The 21,487-nt window shown below is 55.7% G+C and overlaps 1 protein-coding gene across 4 annotated transcripts in view; it reads right to left on the bottom strand.

The window, feature by feature from the left end:
- Nucleotides 1–21,144, bottom strand: part of ADGRA2 (adhesion G protein-coupled receptor A2) — a 45,924-nt gene extending 24,780 nt beyond the window's left edge. For 2 of the 4 annotated variants that reach the window (XM_063606713.1, XM_055116458.3), the window contains exons 1-2: nt 20,492–21,116; nt 4,218–4,289 (exon numbers count right to left, since the gene is read on the bottom strand). In XM_063606713.1, coding sequence (XP_063462783.1) covers nt 4,218–4,289; nt 20,492–20,757 — 338 coding nt within the window. In that variant the 5' untranslated portion in view covers nt 20,758–21,116. Of the gene's footprint in view, nt 1–4,201; nt 4,290–20,491 lie in introns of all 4 variants that reach the window. The other 2 variants (XM_034965941.4, XM_063606714.1) reach the window with 2 other exon arrangements.
- Between the last annotated feature and the right edge of the window lie 343 nt (nt 21,145–21,487).

The following is a 21,487-nucleotide window of genomic DNA, read 5'->3' as shown; positions in this document are numbered from 1 at the left end:
CCACACACATCCAAGGATCATAGAATTTTAGATCCATAATGCACCTCCCAAATCACCCCATCTACCCTAGCTCTTCTGACAATGAGGAATCGAAGGCCACCCCAGTAGCCACCCCAGCATCACATCCTACCTGTCTCCTGCCACCTCCCCCTGGCTCGCTTTGCCAGCTCACACTGCCCTTCTATTTCTCAGACTCCCCAGGCATTCCCTGAACCCAGGGGCCTTGGCAATGCCTGCTCTCTTCATCCTTCCTGAGAGCTCCAGGCTTCCTTCCTCGTCCCTTCAGGTCTCAGGCCCAGGCATGTCATCAGCAAGGCCTTCCTGACCTCACTACATAAAATAGCACCCCTGGCCCTCTTGCTTTCTCACCTCCTTACCCCGCCTTGTTTTTCTCTGCTGCACTTAGGCCTCCAGACACACCACACACCTATTTGCTATTTTCTGGGTCCTATCAGTAGAGGTAAGGGCCGGGAGGGCAGGCACCTGATCTCCTGTGCTCACTCCCAAAGCCTAGAACAGAGCCTGGCACATAGAAGGGCTCAGTGAGCACCTACAGAATGAATGGATGGGGGTGACCAGCACAAAGCAGGAGCTGTGACTCAGCGTTTAGAATTCCCACTCTAGTACTGCTCCTACATCGCACGACTCGGCATCAAGCCAGATGCTGCCTCTTGTGAGCTGCTGCTGCCCTGGTTCTTCTGATTGCCTGCCATGCTCAGGGTGCACTTGCTATGCAGCCTCCAGAGCCTTGGTGCTGGAGAAGGACAGGCCGTCTTTTCATCTTCATCAGAAAAATGTGCTCTCATGAGACTGAAGGATGAGGAGACAGGGGCAAGGCTGAAGTAGGGGAGATGTCAGTGAGGCCACCAGGGGCTCTGTGCAGTACCTTCTCACTTGTGTGTGCTAAGGAGGAGGAGGAAGAGCCATTGTGGGAGGTGCCAGCCTGAGAGGGGCAGGGCAGGGGCTGAAGAGACCACTGCGGCTTGCCTTCCTCCAAAGACCCCTGGAAGGACATCTGGTTTCCTGCGACTCCAAGACTTCCTCCAAGACCAAGCCTGGGCTGAGCAGAGGACACAGAGCTCTCGAATGCTTAGCTGCTTTCCCTCTTTGTTGGCACCCAAGAGGACTTTTATTTCTATTTATTTATTTATTTATTTAGAGACGGAGTCTTGCTCTGTTGCCCAGGCTGGAGTACAATGAGTACAATGGCGTGATCTCAGCTGCAACCTATGCCTCCCGGGTTCAAGCAATTCTCCCTGCCTCAGCCTCCCAAGTAGCTCAGATTACAGGCACCCACCACCACACCCGGCTAATTTTTGTATTTTTAGTAGAGACAGGGTTTCACCATGTTGGCCAGGCTGGTCTCGAACTCCTAACCTCAGGTGATCCGCCAGCCATGGCCTCCCAAAGTGCTGGAATTACAGGCGTGAGCCACCATGCCTGGCCTATTTATTTATTTATTTATTTATTTAGAGAGACAGGGTCTCACTCTTTTGCCCAAGCTGGAGTGCAGTGGCACAATTATGGCTCACTGCAGCCTCAACTTCCCCAGCTCAAGCGATTCCCACCTCAGCCTCCTGAGTAGCTGGAACTATGGGTGCATACCACTGTGTCTAGCTAATTAAAAAAAATATTTTTTCTAGAGACAGGGTCTCATTATGTTGCCCAGACTGGTCTTGAGCTCCTGAGCTCAAGCAATCTGCCTGCCTCCCAAAGCTTTGCAATTACTGGCGTGAGCCACCATGGCTGGCATCAAGGAGACTTTTAGATAGCAGCTTGGTGGCAGCCCTTTCTGTGCATCAGGACCACTCTGTCTGTGAGCCACAGAGCAGACGGTCAGAGGGACCTAGTCACGGAGCCGCGTGCAAATGTCACTGTCACCATCCCGGGTCGCCCTGCTACTCCAGCTTGTCCCAGATTGGTAGACAGCCTGCTCTACCTTTCTGCCCAAATATGGGATTTGTGCCTTCCCACTCCCAGGAACCCAGCCAGGCCATCACTCTTTCCTCCCAGCTTCAGGGGCTTGGGGCCAGAGGCTTTCCCTTCCACGGTGGAATGGGTGTCATGGAGGCTCCCTCACGAGGCTGCTGTCATGATGAGAGATCTCAACACCATGTCACATCCATACTGTGTCTCCATTACCTGTGAACACTTCTTTGGACTTTGCTGACACCTCCTTTGAACTTGACAGGAGCCCTAATCTATGTGTGTGTGTGTGTGTGTGTGTGTGTGTGTGTGTGTGTGTGTTTTGCTTTCTTTTTGAGACAGTCTTGCTCTGTCGCCCAGGCTGGAGTGCAGTGGTGCAATCTCAGCTCACTGCAGCCTCCACCTCCCGGGTTCAAGCAATCCTCCTGCCTCAGCCTCCTGAGCAGCTGGGACTACAGGCACATGCCACCATGCCCAGCTAATTTTTGTATTTTTAGTAGAGATGGGGTTTTACCATGTTGGCCAGGCTGTTCTCGAACTCCTGACCTCGTGATCCACCCACTTCGGCCTCCCAAAGTACTGGGATTATGGGCACGAGCCACCGCACCCAGCCGTGTGTGTGTGTGTGTGTGTGTGTGTGTGTGTGTGTGTGTTTGAGACGGAGTCTCGCTCTGTCACACAGGCTGGAGTGCAGTGGCGCAATCTCAGCTTACTGCAACCTTGGCTTCCCAGGTTCAAGAGATTCTGGTGCCTCAGCCCCCGAGTAGCTGGGATTACAGGCATGCAGCACCATGCCCAGCTAATTTTTGTATTTTTAGTAGAGGCGGAGTTTTACCATGTTGGCCAGGTTAGTCTTGAACTCCTGACCTCAAGTGATCCACCCGCCTCGGCCTCCCAAAGTGCTGGGAATACAGGTGTGATCCACCGCGCCCGGCCTAAGTGTGTGTGTGTTTTTAAGAGACAGGGCCTTACTCTGTTACACAGGCTGGAGTGCAGTGGCACAATCATAGCTCACTGCAGCCTTGAACTCCTGGGCTCAAGCCGTCCTCCAGCCTCGGCCTCCCAGAGTGCTGGGATTTACAGAACCACCACGCCCAGACCCCAATATACTTAATTCTAGTATACATGGCATTGTTTGTGGTCTCCCCTGGACTGCAATTGCCTGGGCTGTTTTTGAGCAGGAGAGTCACACCTTATTCTTTTGTGTCTCCCATTGCGCTGACCCATTTGGGCAAAATGGCGCTAGAGGGGCCAAGGGCCCTCCCTGTTGGAGGAACTAGGAACGCCTAGCAGGATGAGAGCAGAGATGGGAGACGGGATGGGGGCGTGAGAGAGAAAGCAAGAGTCAGGCTCTAGGAGAGGTGGGAGGCCCAGGCTTCCTCTGTGGAGGGGCAAGGACCCAGAATTGTGGTCCAGGCTGTGGTCCCTGGATTGTACCGACGGAGCAGGGGACTTAGAGGGTGATTACATTCCTGAGTCTGGCAGCTTCAGTGACTGGCCCAAGTGGCTGAGTGAGGTCTCCCACCCAGGGCTTACCCTACCTCTCCATGAGCCCCGTGAACACTCTCCCCATGAGGAGAGGGCAGGGCTTCTGCATCCCCCTATTTCCCTAACAACTCACAGCCACCAGCTCCTCCTCGATAACCCTCTTCCCCACACTGGCCCCACCAGACGCAGGGGCCCCAGCTCTGGGAATGAGGTTCCAGCCGGCTAGCGGGGAACGCCCAGACCTGGCTGGCAGCCTCAGGGCCAAGGCCAGCCTGAAGGCTGCCACTGCCCAGGCGGCTCTGAACCAGGGTGGGGTGGGCTGGAGTGGGGGAGAGGCTTGGAAATGATCGGCCTTCCCCACCCTCAGCCCCCTTGGGGCTTTGTTTGTTGATTTGTTTGTAGGAAAGGCGGAAAAGGGCCGCAGTCAGTCGCTTTAAGCTGCCCTCAGCCCTTTTATGCTGGGCCCCCAGCTGGGAGGGGGAGGCCAGTCGAGAGCTCGGCCCTCACAGCTAATTGCTCATTAAAGAGCGTTAATGAGCTTCTCAGAACCCGCTCCCCACTTCTCTCGCCGTGGCTGGCAGAGGAGCTGGTCTCTCGTTCCATACCAGCGCCTCTGTGGCTTCTCCTTGTTGGTCAAGCCCTGGGCAACTTTGTTGGTCAAGTCCCAGTGGGTCTAACTCCGGGCCCTGCTCGGCCGGCAGGTTCTGGAGTAACTCAGCGACCAGCGTTCCTCCTCCTCCCCGGGGTGACCTCTTGCCATCACGGCCACCCCCCTCCTCCGCCTCACCTTCCCCAGCACTTACAGCTTCTCCAGCAGCGACAGTCCCAGGAAGGAGCCATTGCGGAGCCCCGTGATCTTGTTATTGCTCAAGAGCCTGAAGAGACAGAGAGAACACAGACAGGACAAGGTGCTGTTATGTGCCGGGCATCCGCTTTCACCACTGGTGGGGCCAGCTTGCATCTTTGTCAATGGCGCCCCCTGGAGTTGTGCGAGGCAGCAGCCCCACCCTCTACTTCCGGAGATTATAGGGAGAAGCTGGCCAACGGTCCACCCAGCCCCAAGTCAGACCTTCCTGCCCTGAGTCTCCTCCAAGCCTGGCTCTGACGTGGGGCTCTGTGTGCAGGTGGGAGGTGGGCTGAGCAGGTGGGGGTGACGCTGTGATGCCCCGTTTCCACTCTGGAACCACAGGGCTGACCCTCGGTGCCCCCTCATGATGCCCTTCACAGTTCCATCCTTGCTCAAGCCCTTCACCCAATATCCCGAGGAGAGTGGTGGGGAGAATGGCTTGAACGGAGCCAGGATGCCCAGAAGGTCTGGAGGCAGGCGGGAGCTGCCCTTCCTCAGAGGCTCGCACACTCTCACCCGTGAGCGAAGGACCTCACAGGCACCCATCTCAGAGGGCCTGAGTGCACAGTGGCCGCATCCTGGCCTCCTAAGCCTTCTGAAGCCTTGGCAGAAAGCCAATGGAGCCCCGAGTGTAGGGGAAGCCAGGCCTCAGTCTCAGCCTCTGCGCCTCGGGGTTCTGTTTATTTATTCGTTTGTATTTAGGGGAGGAGGAAAGGGGCCCCAAGTGACTGAGAGAGACCAAGTGTCTCATCTCCGCCCACCCACTCAGCCTTTCTCTGCCAAGCTCCCTGCTGGGAGGAGGGAGATCCAGGCCAGCCAAAGGGCTCATCCCCCAGTTAATTGCTTATTAGAAAGCTTTAATGAGCCTCTCCGCCCAAACTCTTGCCTGCCCTGGGCTGAGGCAAAGGGTCTCCCTTCTTTGGTCTCAAGGGTAGAGAACTGACGTGGGAAGGCCAGAGGTGCAGGCCCTGGGCCTTTCCTTGAGGGAGCGGCCTCCAGGCTGGACTGGAAGGGAGGGGGAAGTGGGAAGGAACAAGCCCTAAGAAGAGCTGGCAAAGAGATGAGCCTCGAAGCTTCCTGGAAGTGGTGGGTGAACAGACCAGGGGCAGTGGGGAGACCCCCGACGGCTGACATTCCAGCTGCTCTGTCTTCCATTGGCTCGTGGAGAAGACAGTGGCCAGGATGGAGGGAAGCATGGAAAAGAGTTGAAGGGGCTTTCTAGAGTGAGGGGTGGAGGAGGGAGGGGTGGAGACCTCATCTCCTTCCTTCCTTCTCCCCACTCCATAGATCCCTCCCACCCGTCCAGTCCCTGCCTAATGGTCCCTCCAGTGGTGACATTTCCTGGTGGGAAGTGATGGGTAGGGGGGTAGGTTGGCTGAGTTTCCAAAATGCTTACACACACACAAACACACACACACGCACAATGTTGATATGTCAAAAAGTACATCACAGTAGTCGTTATATGGGATATTAGATCTTCTATGAACTCATGTTATTATTTTATTTATTGGTGGGGGTGATTCCTCACATTTTCCCAACTTTTTAGCCTTTAACCCACTTCAAATACCCCAAATTCTTTAACAGAGAGCTGACGACAACAACAACAACAACACCACCATTGCAAGTGCATGTCATTTTAAATTTTCTTTTCTTTTTTTTTTTTTTTCTGAAACAGAGTCTCACTCTGTGGCCCAGACTGGAGTGCAATGGCACGATGTCGGCTCACTGCAACCTCTGCCTCTCGGGTTCAAGTGATTCTCCTGCCTCAGCCTCCAGAGTAGCTGGATTACAGGTGCCCGTCACCATGCATGGCTAATTTTTATATTTTTAGTAGAGGCGGGGTTTCACCATGTTGGCCAGGTTGGTCTCAAACTCCTGACTTCAGGTGATCCGCCTGCCTCGGCCTCCCAGAGTGCTGGGATTACAGGTGTAAGCTACCGCACCCAGCCCATTTTAAATTTCCTAGTAGCCACATTTAAAAAGTTTAAAAGTTGGGCCAGGTGCGGTGGCTCACACCTATAATCCCAGCACTCTGGGAGGCTGAGGCGGGCAGATCACCTGTGGTCAGGAGTTTGAGACCAGCCTGGCAAACATGGCGAAACCCCGTCTCTACCAAAAATACAAAATTAGCCAGGCGTGGTGGTGCATGCCTGTAATCCCAGCTACTTGGAGGGCTGAGGCAGGAGAATCACTTGAACCTGGGAGGCGGAGGTTCTAGTGAGCCGAGATTGCGCCATTGCACTCCAGCTTGGGCAACAAGAGCAAAACTCTGTTGCCAAAAAAAAAAAAAAAAAAAAGTTGGCTGGGTGCAGTGGCTTACATCTGTAATCCCAGCACTTTGAGAGGCTGAGGCAGGCAGATCACCTGAGGTCAGGAGTTGGAGACCAGCCTGGCCAACATGGTGAAACCCCATCTCTACTAAAAATACAAAAAAATTAGCCAGGCATGGTGGCAGGCGCCTGTAATCCCAGCTACTTGGGAGGCTGAGGCAGGAGAATCTCTTGAACCCAAGAGGCGGAGGTTGCAGTGAGCCGAGAACGCGCTATTGCACTCCAGCCTGGGTGACAAGAGTGAAACTCCGTCTCAAAAAAAAAAAAAAAAAACAAAACACACACACACACACAGTATAAAAGTTCTTCTTTTTTTTGTTTTTTTTTTGTTTTTGAGACAGAGTCTTGCTCTGTCGCCCAGTCTGCAGTGCAGTGGCGTGATCTCGGCTCACTGCAAGCTCCGCCTCCCGGCTTCACGCCATTCTCCTGCCTCAGCCTTTTGAGTAGCCGGGACTACAGGCACCCGCCACCCTAATTTTTTTGTTTTTTTTTTTTAGTAGAGACAGGGTTTCACTATGTTAGCCAGGATGGTCTTGATCTCCTGACCTCATGATCCACTCGCCTCGGCCTCCCAAAGTGCTGGGATTACAGGCATGATACGGCCACCGTGCCCGGCCTAAAAGTTCATTTTGAGAACATATGTTATTTAGGCCTGGTGCAGTGGCTCATGCCTGCAATCCCAGTGCTTTGGAAAGCTGAGGCAGGAGAATTGCTTGAAGCCAGGAGTTCAAGACCAGTCTGGGCAACATAGCGAGACCCTGTCTCTATAAAACATTTTTTAAAAAGTAGCCAGACGTGGTGGCCTGCCTGTAGTCCTAGCTACTTGGGAGGACGAGGCAAGAGGATCACTTGAGCCCAGGAGTTTGAGGCTGCAGTGAGCTGTGATTGCACCACTGCACTCCAGCCTGAGCGAGACCCTGTTTCTTTTCCTTTTTTTTTTTTTTGAGAGAGAGGCTTGCTCTGTCGCCAGGCTGGAGTGCAGTGGCATGCTCTCAGCTCACTGCAACCTCCGCCTCCTGGGTTCAAGCGATTCTCCTACTGCCGCCTCCCAAGTAGCTGGGACTACAGGTGCATGCCACCACGCCCAGCTAATTTTTGTATTTTTAGTAGAAACGGGGTTTCACCATGTTGGCCAGGATGGTCTCGATCTCTTGATCTCATGATCCGCCCGCCTCATCTTCCTAAAGTGCTGGGATTACAGGCGTGAGCCACCTCACCCAGCCTAGCGAGACCCTGTTTCTAAAAATATATGTGTGTGTGTGTGTGTGTGTATATATATTTATATATATATGATCTAAATGTATCCAAAATGTTATTTCAATATGTAATCAATATAAAATTATTAATGAGATACTTTCGTTTTGATTTTGGTAGAAAGTCTTAGGACTCTGGAATGTCCTACTACTCTATTCTCTGCCAACACATCTAAATTCAGACCAGCTGCGGGCCAAGTGCACTGGTGTCCGTGTGCAGGGCGGCAGCAGAGCGACAGATCGGGGACCTGCCCCAGAGGAGGGCAAGGACAAGCCTCTGGCCCAGAATAGCTTATCTCTGGGACCGGCTCCCATCTCTCCCCAGGCTGCCCTGAGCCCAGACTTCATGCAGGCCCGGTCTCGGCCTCTCTCTCTCTTCCCTCCACCCACCCCTCTCTCTCTGAGGCAGCCTCTGTGTGTGCTGGGAGGCAAGGGCTGAGTTGAGTGGGGGGCAGCTGCAGCCCACGCTTCCGGTTTGGCTAGCCCAGCACAAACTCCAGCCCTGAAAGTCTTGAAATGAGATATTTTCTTGCTGCAGAGAACATGGTCCTGATGCCCCACCCTCTGACCCACTCGCAGATGCAGGCATCAGGCAAAGGCCTTTTCATCCTTCTCCTCCAAGGGGCCCCCTTCTTGCCAAATTTCTAGCTCTTGGAAAGACCTCAGGCAGATTGCTGTGTGATTCGAGTCCTCAGATACCCAGTGTTGGATCTTTTGGCCTTAACAACCTGGAGAGGTCTAAGGAAGTTTACTCTAGACCTAGATTATCCAGAGAGGGGCCTCCATTGACATTGAGCTTGCTGGTTCTATTCTCCAGAGGGTGCCTTGTGGTGGGTCTATCTGGGAAGAGGAGGGCAGGCAGTTTTAGACAGATAGTGCAGGGGTCTGGTCTTTTTTTTTTTTTTAAGAGAGACAAGTTTCGCTCTATTGCCCAGGCTGGAGTACAGTGGCATGATCACAAATCACTGCAGCCTCCACCTCTTGAGCTCAAGCAATCCTCTCACCTTGGCCTCCCCAGGAGCTAGGACTACAGGCATGCGCCACCATGACCAGCTAATTAAAAAAAAAAAAAAGTTTTTGTAGAGGCTAGATGCGGTGGCTCATGCCTATAATCCCAGCTTTTTGGGAGGCCAAGGTGGGTGGATCACTTGAGGCCAGGAGTTCAAGACCAGCCTAGCCAACATGGTGAAATCCCATCTCTACTAAAAACAAAAATTAGCCAGGTGGGGGCACGCACCTGTAATCCCAGCTACTCTGGAGGCTGAGGCAGGAGAATCGCTTGAACCTGGGAGGCGGAGGTTGCAGTAAGCCAAGATAGATCATGCCACTGTACTCCAGCCTGGGCAGCAGAGCAAGACTCTGTCTCAAAAAATAAATAAATAAATAAATAAATAAAAATAAAAATAAAGAAAGAAAGAAAAAAGTTTTTCTAGAGGTGAGGATCTCACTATGTTACCCAGGCTAGTCTTGAACTTCTAAACTAAAGAAATCGACTTGCCTCAGCCTCCCAAAGTGCTGGGATTATAGGGATGAGCCACTGTGCCTGCCTGGGTCTGGCATTTTTATGGGCAGGTAGAAAGCTGGGTGTTACAGCACTGTTGATGGGGATGAACATGCACGCAGGCCCATGCACACACACACACACACACACACACACACACACACACACAGCTTCATCCAATGGGCAGAAAAATGTTCCCACCATTCTAGGCTGTCCCCTGGGAGGAAAGCAGGCAAAGTGGCCACAATTGGGCAGGGAAGGAGGGAGCCTTGGACCCACAGCTCCATCCAACACAGATATAGGGTCAGCCTCGGCCCTCTTCAACCCCCACAAGACAGACGCCTCCTCAACCTGCTCCGTCCTCTGACCCTAAAACCTCACGGGGGCCAGCCAGGTAGATTTCCTGCCCAACCACACACTAGCTCTGCCCCAGAGCCCTGGCTGGCCTGGCCAGGCATCTTTGGCTTCTTTCTTCCCTCCCTCCCACGCCCTTCTCCTACTCCTAATGTCAAGCTTTTCACAGGAAGGAGGGCCAGTCCCTGGAGTCTCCTGTTCTCTACTTCAGAGTTTGAAATCTGGCCAGAGAGAGGGGGCACACCGAGTCCATTCCAGAACTCTCTCCCGGCTGGGGTCCTATTTTGGGGAAGAGAAGCAAGCAGAGTTCCCACTAATGAGGCTGGAGGCCAAGGGAGCAAGCGGCTGGCGTCTACAGAGAGGCTCTGTGGGCTCTGGGCAGCCGCAGGAACGTACCAGATACCACCCCAACATCAAAGATGACCCTGCAGGAGTCACGTGGGCACATAGCACATGCCTGAACTAAATGTTTCTCACATGTGCGGGAAGAGTCATGCATGTCAGCCCCCTGCCAACCACTCAGACCCAATGAGCTCCTCTCTGGACTTGGGATATCCATACTCCCTAGGGAGTCTGATCCTGGAGCCTCCATCGGTTCAGGCCATCACTAGGTTCCTAGAGGTTCCCAGAGTCTGGGAGGCCCTGTCTCCAACACCTGCCACTGGCAGCTTGGCCGTGTCTTAGGGAAACCATCATAGAACGGGTAGGGGGCGGTCTGCTTGCTGATGCCAAAAAGCCCTGTGGCTCGAACACCCACCGAAATCAGAGCTCTCAGCCTCCCCCTGCAGCCGCTGTGCCTTTGAGCATTTCCAGGGCTCAAAGAGATGCCTAAAACCTAAAAAAGAAGCATTGCCTCTAAAATATAGATGCTGCAAAGACGGAAATTAACCAATGCTTAATGACATAATTACCCAATGTCATACTATGTCATTAGCAATAATTATTATGTTCGATGACGGATGTGGGTACATTTTAGTATGGTTGATACGACAGTAAGACCTCCAAAAGTGAGGATGCTCGCCGTGCACAGGCCCTGTTTCAACACACAACCTCAGGCGAAAGGCTGGCCTGTGGCTTCCCGTCCCTCCGTGGCTGCCTTCACATGCATTTAGCCTGACTGCAAGGGACATAAATGTTGGTGAGGACATGTAAGGTGTTCTGCCCGCTCCTGCACTTCCCTGCCACCCTTCCCTGGGCTGGACGCCTGTCAGGTCAGCCCTGAACACCGACTGGCAATAGAAGGAGGCCTAGGGAGGGGCTTTAGGGGGTTGGGTCCTGAGACTGCCCCTGAACCCAGCCTGGAAGCTGGGCTGTCCAGGCAGGGCTGGAGGCCCAGGCGATGAAAGAAAACAAACCTGCAGTGAGTCCTGCTCCACCCTGCCTTCTCTCATAGGTCTAGTCTCCTTTCTCTAACCTACCCTCTCTACAAGGGCACCCCAACTTGGTGGTGAGCAGGGGGAACCAAGAAACTGGGGCTTGGATGGGAAGGGAATCTGTGGCTTTGGGACAGAATCTGGAGACAGAAGCCTAAGAAAATGGGCTACATGCCGGGCGCAGTGGCTCACATCTGTAATCTCAGCACTTTGGGAGGATGAGGTGAATGGATCACTGGAGGTCAGGAGTTCGAGACCAGCCTGGGCAACATGGTGAAACCCCGTCTCTATTAAAAATACAAAAATTAGCCGGACAAGGTAGCATGCATCTGTAGTCCCAGCTACTAGGGAGGCTGAGGCAGGAGAATCGCTTGAACCCAGGAGGCAGAGGTTGCAGAGAGCCAAGATCGTGCCACTGCACTCCAGCCTGGGTGACAGAGTGAGACTCGACTCTGTCTCAAAAAAAAAAAAAAAAAAAAAAAAAGAAAGAAAAAGAAAAAAGAAAAAAGAAAAAGAAAATGGGCTATGGGTATTCGTTGGGGGTAATCAGTATACCTTGATGGGGATTTGGGGGTCACAGCATCCTGGCTTGAGCACAAGGAACATAGTCTGCTGTAATCATCCACAGTTAGGTATTCATTCATTCATCCATTCATTCATTCATTGCTCAGAGCTACCTAACAGCCACTGTGCACTCAGCCTTGTGTAACAGGCTAGTCCTACAAACATAAATCATACATCGCATATCTGCAAACTTCCATTCATAGGAGGTGGAGGGAGATGTGTCCAACAGGATGGAATGTTCATCTATGTGTGTGTCTGTGTCCCCCTGATTTGTGGAGGCTGGGAAATTACCCCCAACTGACCTTAAACATTTCCTCCATGCACAACCTAAAAGCCCCCCGGGGGAGCCAAACTTTTGAGTGAAGAAAGCAGACCTCTTTGAGGGGTAGGTGGTGATGGAGGTCTCACTATGTTGCCCAGGTTGGTCTTGAACTCCTCTTGCCTCAGCCTCTGGACTAGCTAGTATGCCACCATGCCCAGCTAACAAAAAAAAGTTTTTGTTTGTTTGTTTGTTTGTTTTTGTTTGAGACGGAGTCTCACTCTGTCGCCCAGGCTACAGTGCAGTGGTACGATCTCGGCTCACTGCAACCTCCACCTCCTGGGTCCAAGTAACTCGCCTGCCTCAGCCTCATGAGTAGCTGGGATTACAGGCGCGTGCCACTACACCCGGCTAATTTTTTGTATTTTTAGTAGAGACGGGGTTTCACTGTGTTAGCCAGGATGGTCTCGAACTCCTGACCTCGTGATCCACCCACCTCGGCCTCCCAAAGTGTTGGAATTACAGGCGTGAGCCACCGTGACTGGCCAAAAAAGAAAAAAAAAATTTAGACACGGATCTCTATGTGTCCAGACTGGTTTTGAACCCCTGGCCTCAAGTGATCCCCCTGCCTCAGCCTGCAGAGTAGCTGAGATTACAGGGAAGGGCCAACACACGCGGCGCAGACCTCTTTTAAAACACAAACAGACCCAAAAGGATGGAAGTTATCAATGTTTTCTACCTACACAGATACTCATCTTTGACCTTTCCTCCATAGAAGCTATATTTGCTACCCTGATCCTGTCCGGCGTTGTAAGCTGGTACCTGTCTCCAGGAGACTGTAAGGACAGAAGGGCAGAGCCTGGGTCTTTTGCCTCCTCCCATGGGGCGAAGATACACTGTAGGCATTGGCTGAGTGACAGGGGCAGAGCTCCAGGATGGAGGGGATGTTTGGTCAACAGAGAGTTCACTGCTGAGCCCTGGGTTTCCCCAAGCCAAACGGCAGTTTCTTTCTACCTCCAATTCCCTCTCTCTCTCCAACACCTAGGAGATAGCATCCATCCTTCTCTGAGTGAGCCTGGCTCCACGGTACAGCCTTTCTGGGATGCCACACCCATAGGGGTCGCATTGTCTGAAGCTACCCGAGGTGGTGCCAGAGAGGAAGAGGAAACAGTTGGAAGGGCGTTTTAGAGACCATGGGTTGCACATTTCCTGGGTCAGACTGATTTCAAATACTCCATGCAGTGCTTATGTACAGGGACCCCGTGAGTACACTTGTACTTGTTAGGCCATTATGGGGTCGGGGGAGCCCCTTTTCCCTGGCTCATGTATCCATGTGGAGGAAAACGGATTAGGGCATCTGCTCTGTCCCATCTCCAGGGATGGCTCCTCTGATTGGTCAGTGTGCAAAGAGGCCCCAGACCTTCCTGCCTGCAGAGCTGTTTAATGTGGGGGCTCTCCTTCAGAGGGGCTGGGAGTGGGACTCGGATGTCCCCTGGGTGGGCAGCTCTGACTAAACTCATTGCTGCTGAACCTCTAAGCTAGGTCTTCCAACAGTTTTTATCAACAATAAACCTGTAGTTTGATCTCCTGTCTGCTAACCTATTCTGTATCTCGGCAACCCTCCTCAAGTGAAGTCAGGAAGTACTATTTTTGGGGTCAGGCCGCTTAAACTCCCAGTCCCACGTGCCTGCATTTTCATCAGAAAACACCCTTGCCATCAGCAGAGTGGGCAGGTGTGGCCTCCAGGGCCCCTGCTGCCTGGGGCAGTGTCACTGTTTGAGACTGAGGGTGGTGAAGCTTTCAAGAGGTCTGAGAAGCTTCAGAGTCTCCAGATCTCTCTGTCTTGCTTCCTCTCCCTTTCTCCTGGAGATGTGGCTGCCCTTGGTGGCTTTGTCTCTAGGTTCCCACCTGCACAGACTAACAGCAGAGGGGATGGGAGGCAGGAGCCCTGGGGTCTAGTTAGAGCTGCCTGGCTAAGAGCCGTGTGTGTGTGTGTGTGTGTGTGTGTGTGTGTGTGTGTGTGTGTCTGTCTGTCTGTCTCACCGTGGGCAGGCTGGCCCCTCCCTGGGGGTGGACTGGAGACCCCACACCTTATCTTTGATGATCTTTCCCATCCTGGATGCTGAGTCTCCTGAAGCCTGAAGTCATAGTTTCTGCCTTGATACACAATTCCCAGCAAGGCTAGGAGCCCTGGCAGGGGAAGGGAGGAGGAAAGGGAGGAACAGAGGCGGTAGAGGGGGCCCTGAGACCTTCTCTTCCCTTCCCAGCTGGGAGATGTCTGGCCCCTTGGTTGAGGCTGGAACTCCGTCCCCAGGACTCGCTTTCCCACCCTGTCCATTGCCTGCTCCTCTGTGACAGATGGGGCTCCCGTGCCTCACCTGGCCCCATCCATCCTGCACACATCCCTGGCTCCCAGGAAAGGGCTGGGAGAGCTGAGAGTGTCCTGGGAGGCTGCTGGAGTGACCTACACTCCACGGCTTCTCTACCCCCTCCCCCCATAACCCAGTCCTGAAAGCAAAGGAATGTTCTGGAGTTTGGGAAGGATGGGGGCCCCCGGAGGAGGGAGGAAGGGGAGGAGGCAGCTTCGTCCTGTCAGTGTCTGAGCTGTAAATAGAACAGAGCGGCTGGGCTGGGGGAATGAAAATAAACAGCCCCTCTGAGCAGCCCTTCCTAGCGGTTAGCGGATCTTCCTTCTGGTCCCCCAGTCCTGGGCCATTTCCCTCCTCTCCCCGCCCCTGCTCTCTGGCTGCTCCCAGGGAGGCTGGGGCAGCCTCTACCTCTGGGGTGATGGGGAAGATAGCAGTGTCTGGGTCCAGGCTGTCCGGGAACTCTCCTCCCCTCTCTGGACTTTGCTGAGGGGAGCAGCCGGTGCCTCCACGGAGTGGAAGGACAGCGATCAACTCAGAGGTGGCTGGAACTTATTCTCCATCAGGAAAGGGTTCTTCTCCCAATGACTCCCATGTGGGATAAACTTAGAAACACTCTCTTTCTTTAAAAACATGACCCCGCATTGAAGGGTCAATTTATGGTTAGGTTCAAATTACATTGGTTTGCCTGTGCCTTTGGGGGAAATTCTCACACTCCCCCCAGGACGAGGGGTTGCCACTCCCCCTCCCTAATCACAGAGGGGAGAGCCGTGGTAGCCAGCAGGCAGGGACTTCGGTGGCTTCAGGAGTGGTTGGGTTCATGCACATGCAGGAGTAACTCCGGCCAAATAACACATTCGGGATCTTGGACCCACTGGGGGCGGAGTCACAAGTGCCCCCTTAGGAGCCAGCACGATGGCCTCTGCAGTGTTTTTCATTCAACCAGTGAGCCCCAGAGAGCTCTGAGCTCTGCCCAGGGCTCTCCCTAGGATGGGACCCTGACTCTAACATCCTGCAGCAGAGGGAGCCCTCAGGGGAGGGGCTTCCAGGCCCCAGAGGATGGATGGGTGGAATCCCTGTATCCTGAGCTAGCGACCTCCAGCTTCTCCAGTGGGTGGTGGGGAAGAGTCCAGGAGAGACTGAGGTTTCTGCTGGGCCCCTGCCTTTGAACAGGCGAGGTCCCGGAGCCCAGGTGGGGGTGCCGCAGCTGAGACCTGCACCCCTGGGTGGGGAGGGGAGTGGGTGCTGGAGTCTCTGGGCTTGCTCTGGCCTTCTCTGTCTCTGGCCTCTTCCCTCTCTTCTTTCCTTCTTTTTCTTTGCTCTTTCCCCCTCCCCCTCTTCTCTCACAAAAGCTCTCTGTACACAGCCACTTCCTCTGGCTGCTGTCTCTGCGCCCAGACCTTATGAGAACCATATGGGGGAAAGCTGGTGGAAGAGAAGGGGGTGGGGGCGCCGGCCTGGGCCCGCCCCTCCACCAGCATCCTTGTCCTGCCCTCGGGCCATGTGCACGACGCTTGGCACACTTTGCCCAAATTCCCCTAACTGGATCCTGGTGGCTGTAACGAGGGGCCCTGAAGTGAGTCCCAGCCAGCAGCTGGAGGTCCAGAGGGAGACCTGTGCTCAAGAACCACTTCCCATCTTCCTCAACTTCCCCTACAAAGACCACTGAACTCCCAGCAGAAGAACCCAGCCTGTGCTAGGCACACCTGCGGCAGACAGCCTCTTCTCCCCTAGGTGGGCAGCCTGCGTGGTGGGCACCCCCGCTTCCCTGAATGGGAGGCTGAGCAGGTTGAGGGTTTGCCTGTTCTGGGGAAATTCAAAGTGACCTCTCCTTGCCCAGCCTGGAATGTTCCCAGGTCAAAAGGGCTCAGATCCTGCTGGGAAGGAACCGGGTTTTTTAAAGTGTCTTTTGTGTCTAATGGGTCCCAAGTTCAGCCAGGTGAGCAGCGAGGCCCTCACCTGGCAGGAATGCAATGCCCATCCCGGCGCCAGCCCCAGCCGGCTGTGTGACTGTCAGCAAGGCACCCTTCTTCTCCTGGCCTCAGTTTGCTCAGCTGTAAGATGTGGGACTGGGCTTCCTTATCGCTAAGATCCTTTGGAGCCCAGGCCGTCTGGGAATTTATGACACTGGCTGGTATCCTCGGAGTGCCTGCTCAGATGTCCTAGGAGGTCTTTATAGATTTCCTTCTGGAGTTATCTACAAACAGTCCTTTCCTGGAATTCCTTATCCTCAGCCCCCTTCCCCCTCACTCACTCCCAGAGCTGAGAACCTCAGCCCTCAGCTGCTGCCGAGTAATACTGGGGCTCACAGTGGTCTGCACCTTCCTCCCACACCCAGGTTCTCCCTGTCATAAGCCACCCCCCGTGGGACCTTTTCCCTGGGGGAGGCCCACAAAGGCTCCTGCTCTCTCTGTTCAGAAGCACGGGTGCCCACAGCTGCCCTGCAGACTGGGCTGGGAGCCTGGGGGGTGGGGTGAGACAGAGGGATCAGGAAGGAAGCCAAGAGCTCAGCTTTCCTGGAAAACTGCGAATGAAAATCCACTAGAGAAAAAAATGCAAAGGATGGGGGAGACAGGGGATGCAAAAACAGAAGGCAGAGTTGAGATAATGGGTGGAGGTGGCAGGAGGGCTTTCCATGCGGTAAATGGGACTGTGAACGGGGTCGCCTCTGACTGCAGGAAGGCTTTCTCAGAGTGCAGGAGGAGGCTCTCCGCAGACAGGGACCCCACCTTCATGCCTGAACAGCCCCCAGCACTCAGACTCCCCAAGGATCAATCCTGAGTGCCCCGGGGCCCCATCTTGGAGGAAAAAAAGGGTCTTCCATGGGAATGTGGGGGAGATGGGGAGGGAGGATAAAGCCAAAATGCAAAAATGAATGGCTCCGGTTTTATTTGCACCAGGTGACAAGCTAAAAGGTGAAAAGGAAAATGTTCGTGGCAGGAAAAAATAAATAAATAAAGTACGAAGGAGGAGTTTGGAAATGAGTCTGGCCATTTGCGTGGGGCGGCTCTCAGCTCTTGTCCTCTGGCTTTGCTGCTGGGCAAAAGAAGCGGCAGCTCCCTCCTTCCCAGATGCAGGGGCTGAGAGAGCGATACCTCAAAGTCCAGGCACTTTGACACACTGAGAGACCTTAGGGGCCTCAAAACTTGGAGTTCAGAACCAAGATCCTCCTAACTTATCTTGTCCCCTGTTCCCCCAGCGCAGGGATGGGGCACTCTCCCTGGAATTCCCTTACCTGATGGAGAAAACTTCTCCTCGAAATAAAGGCAATGGTCTTAATACCTCCTCCCTAGAGATCTCAGCAAATAACCAAGACAGAGCAGGAGAAGAGTCTGGGAGTTGTCACCGCACCCAGACTTCTCATCTACTCGGAGAGCTCTGAGAGATCACCTGAGAGGTGTGATCCGCATAAATCCGCATAATAAAACCACCTTTGCTTCTGTGCAGCTCACCTTCTCTGGAGTCCCATCACCTGCCAGCCACCTCCCACCTCCCGGTCCATACATCTCTCCTCTGTGGAGAGAGAATTTCAGCCTTACTGACTCCCGTGCACACATGTGTGCATAACAGTAATACGTGAGTTATGCTTTTCTCTTGTTAACCTGGGGTTTTTGTTGTTGTTAGAGGGCTGTTGGCTGTAACCCTTCCTGATGGGGAGGAGACAGATCATCCCCTTTCAGCCCCTACACAGACTTTCTCCTGCTCCCTCCCTCAAGATGCATCCTGGGGTGGGTGTGGGGGTGCTGGAGGGACTGAGCCTCAGAGGAAGGAACCTTTCTTTGCCCAGCTTCTGCTGAAGGAGAGCCTGGGTTCTTTTTCTTTCCGAAGCCAGCTGGTGGGGATTGGGGGGTGCCATGAGGATGAGGATTATGCAAAGTCTGGTGGGAGAGCTAAGCAGTAAGTCTGTGGCTGGGGATTCCATTACCCTCCAGGCTGAAGGACCCGTGGGCTCTCCAGGGTGTCCCTGGCCTGCCCTGTTTGTGTCCCTGTGGGGAAGTCCAGAGCCAGGCTCTGGGGCTGCTCCTTAAAGGGTATCCTATCCTAAGCCTGATGGCTCAGTGGCCTGGGAGGATTTGGGATTGGAGGGTGAGCTAGGGGTCACCTTTGCTGCCACCCGGTTCTAATGTATTCTTACCAAGCGCTGGCCCAGTTCTCTCCGTGGAGTGGCGTGGATAGGAATTAACCATGGCCTGATCATTCTAAGATGTACTGCAAAACTGCCTTTCTATCTACCGCCTCCCCCACTTCCTTCTGCCTTTGATATGTTAGGATTCCCTAACCCTGACACAGAGACACGCAGAGAACACACCTCCCACATATGTGCATGAGCAGACACAAGAGTGTGCACACATGCACGCACAGCTCTCAGCTCTGAATTCTTTTTTTTTTTTATACGGAGTCTCGCTCTGTCGCCCAGGCTGGAGTGCAATGGCGTGATCTCGGCTCACTGCAACCTCCGCCTCCCGGGTTCAAGCGATTCTCCTGCCTCAGCCTCCTGAGTAGCTGGGATTACAGGCGCGCGCTACCACGCCCGGCTAATTTTTGTATTTTTAGTAGAGACGGGGTTTCACCATGTTGGTCAGGCTGGTCTCGAACTCCTGACCTCGTGATCCACCCGCCTCTGCCTCTCAAAGTGCTGGGATTACAGGCGTGAGCCACCGCACCCGGCCTCAGCTCTGAATTCTTATGCAGCTGGGACTCACGCAGACGCTACCGACTGTTCCGCAGAGCAAGCATTTTTCTCCTCCAGAGCTAAGTGAGCTGGGGAATGCCCAGGCCTGCCTGGACCCTCAAACCCCAGCGGACAGTCAGAGAGAGCTGCCCTGAACAGCCACAGGTGCCTTCCCTGGCCACAGCCTTACCCTGAGCAGCAGGGAGGCGGCAGCGAGCAGACACACCGCCTCCACCCCTAAGGCACACACATGCACACACACACCCGGGCCGGGGAAAATGCAGGCCGGGCGGCCAGCGTCAGAGGCTGACCAGTTGTGTCCTGTCAGGAAGCGGGCAGCCTCTGAACTCACCCAACCAGAGGCGTTACTGTATTGTTCTGGACACAATCGAAAAGACTGGGCCAGCCCCGACTCCGGGCAAGGGGCAGTGGAGAAACGGTTGCCACTGGGGTCAGGAGGACAGGGAAAGGGAAGCGGCTCTTAGGCTGGATTTGGGACAGGAAAGGAAGCGGCGGCCGCGGGGGCCCGACCCTCAAATCCACGGCGTGCGTGGAGCTGCGAGCACGTGGTCGGCGCAGGAAATCTCTGCGGTGGGGAGGGGTCGCCAAGGCTCGCGCGGCTGCTGGGACTTGCGACCCCCTTGTAGGAGGCTTGGGGTCGGGCTGCGGCGCTGCAGCGCTCGCTGCCAGCAAAGCAAAGGCGTACTGAGGCCCTGACTAAGAGGGAAGTCGCGGAAGGAGGCCCGGTTAGGCTGCGGTGAGGGAACCCCGCTTCCCCGGCCGCGTTTCTTTCTTCGCAATCTTTGCGCGAAGTCAATGGAGAAACAGCCAAAGCTCGAGTTACTTCCAGGGGAGGCAAAGGAGAGGCAAGGACGCGGGACCCAGCACAGAGCTCACTGCACAAACGCCGCCGTGGGAGAGGGGCCTCTAGAGGGATGGGGACGCCAGGGTCTCCTGCAGCCCAGGAGCGCCGGTATTCCAAGGGCCGACTTTTCTGAGCCCAGCCTCCCCTTGCCCTAAGGAGACCGGCTGGAAGCGGCGCTGGCAGGCCAGGGGGCATGGATGGGATGACCCCAATTGAAGGGACAAGGCCAGCCAGGTAAATCCGGAGACTCCTCCAGCCCAGTCCAGGACGCGTCCGTAGTGGTTAGGACCACAGCCCCCTCCTGGGCCACGAGCGTCGATCTTTCCTGAGCATTCCCCGCTCTCACCCTTCTCAGGTCCCCAAAGTCCGCAACCCTAGTCCAGGCTGGAAATCCGGGGCGTGGGTGCCCTGCAGGCGTGCTCTCCACTTCACCTGTGCAGGTGAGTGGGCGCCTGCGGTGCCTTTCTCTGGGGTGCGCCTGTCCCCCGCAGCCCCTTCCCGCCTCCACGCTCCTGGAGCCCCAGTCTCTCCCCTGCTCCTCCAATCTTCCCCTCTGGGCGCCTGAACCCAGGCCTGTCCAGAAATCTCTGAAGTGGGGGGATAGCCCCCTTCCCCCTGCTCCCACCCCTCCCGTCTCGCCTCCCTTCGTCCCCAGTCCCGGCTCGGACGGAACTGGCCTGGTAGGGTACTTACAGGGTAACGGTGCCGTTAGGCAGAAGGCCGGGCTCGGGAGGCTCCGGGAGGTCCCCGCCGCTGCACACCACCCTCCGCCGAGCCGGGCCAGGGACGCCGCCGCTCAGCCCCTTGGGCCGCTCCCCCGAGCACTTGCAGCTGCGGATGGGTAGCGGGCAGCCGGGCGCGCCCCGAGCCTCGGGCGCCAGGAGCAGCAGGAGCCACGGCAGCAGCGGCAGCAGCAGGCGCGCGGGCGCCCCCCGCATCCTGCGTCCCCCGGCGCCCATCAACCCATCGCCCCGCGGGGACCCACAGCGCTGGGGCCGGGCTGCGTGCCGGCCGGAGGGACCCAGGCGTGCGGGAGGACTGCTCAGCGGGGGCCCGGGGCGCCCGAGGGTGTGGAGGGGGGCCCTGGGCGGAGGCGAGCCCCGGGGTCCCGGCCGCCGCGCCCCGGGGGCATGTCCGGCGAGCGCCCCGGCGGGGAGGACGTCGGCGCGGCTGTCAGCGCAGCGCGGGCAGCTCCCAGCTGCGCGGCCCGAGTCTCAGCGCCCGGCCCTCGGGACACTGGAGGCCCGGCCCCTCCGCGTCGCCTGCTCGCTGGGCGCTGGGCTGGGACCTAGCGGATCGCGCCGGGCTCCTGCTGCCGCCGCCGCCGCCGCTCCGTGCCATGGATGGAGGCAGCTCCGCGCCGCGCCGCTCCCGCCGCCGGTCCCCGCCCGCCCGGGCCTTCCGCGGGGCCCTAGCGCCGACCGACACGGGGCCAGGCCGAGGCCCTCTGCCGAGTGGGGGCGGGCCAGCTGGCTCGAGGACCCTGCGTCCCCGCGCCCGCCCTGCACCAACACTCCTCTCCCGCTTGTCCCCGCGCCCCGGGCCAGGACCCTTCCTTTCCGCAACCCATCTCAGACCTCTGAGCCGACCACCACCACCTTCCACAAAATTTCCCTCGTCCGTGCTGGTGCAGCTTGCGTCTCCAGGCTGCTGGGGCCCTCCTGGACCCGCGGACTTGGACAGAGACGT

The sequence above is a fragment of the Pan paniscus genome, chromosome 7, assembly GCF_029289425.2.
Source record: "Pan paniscus chromosome 7, NHGRI_mPanPan1-v2.0_pri, whole genome shotgun sequence".
Taxonomy (NCBI): Eukaryota; Metazoa; Chordata; class Mammalia; order Primates; family Hominidae; genus Pan; species Pan paniscus.
The sequence above is the reverse complement of the archived record's forward strand: the minus strand, read 5'-3'. Positions and strand labels throughout refer to the sequence as shown.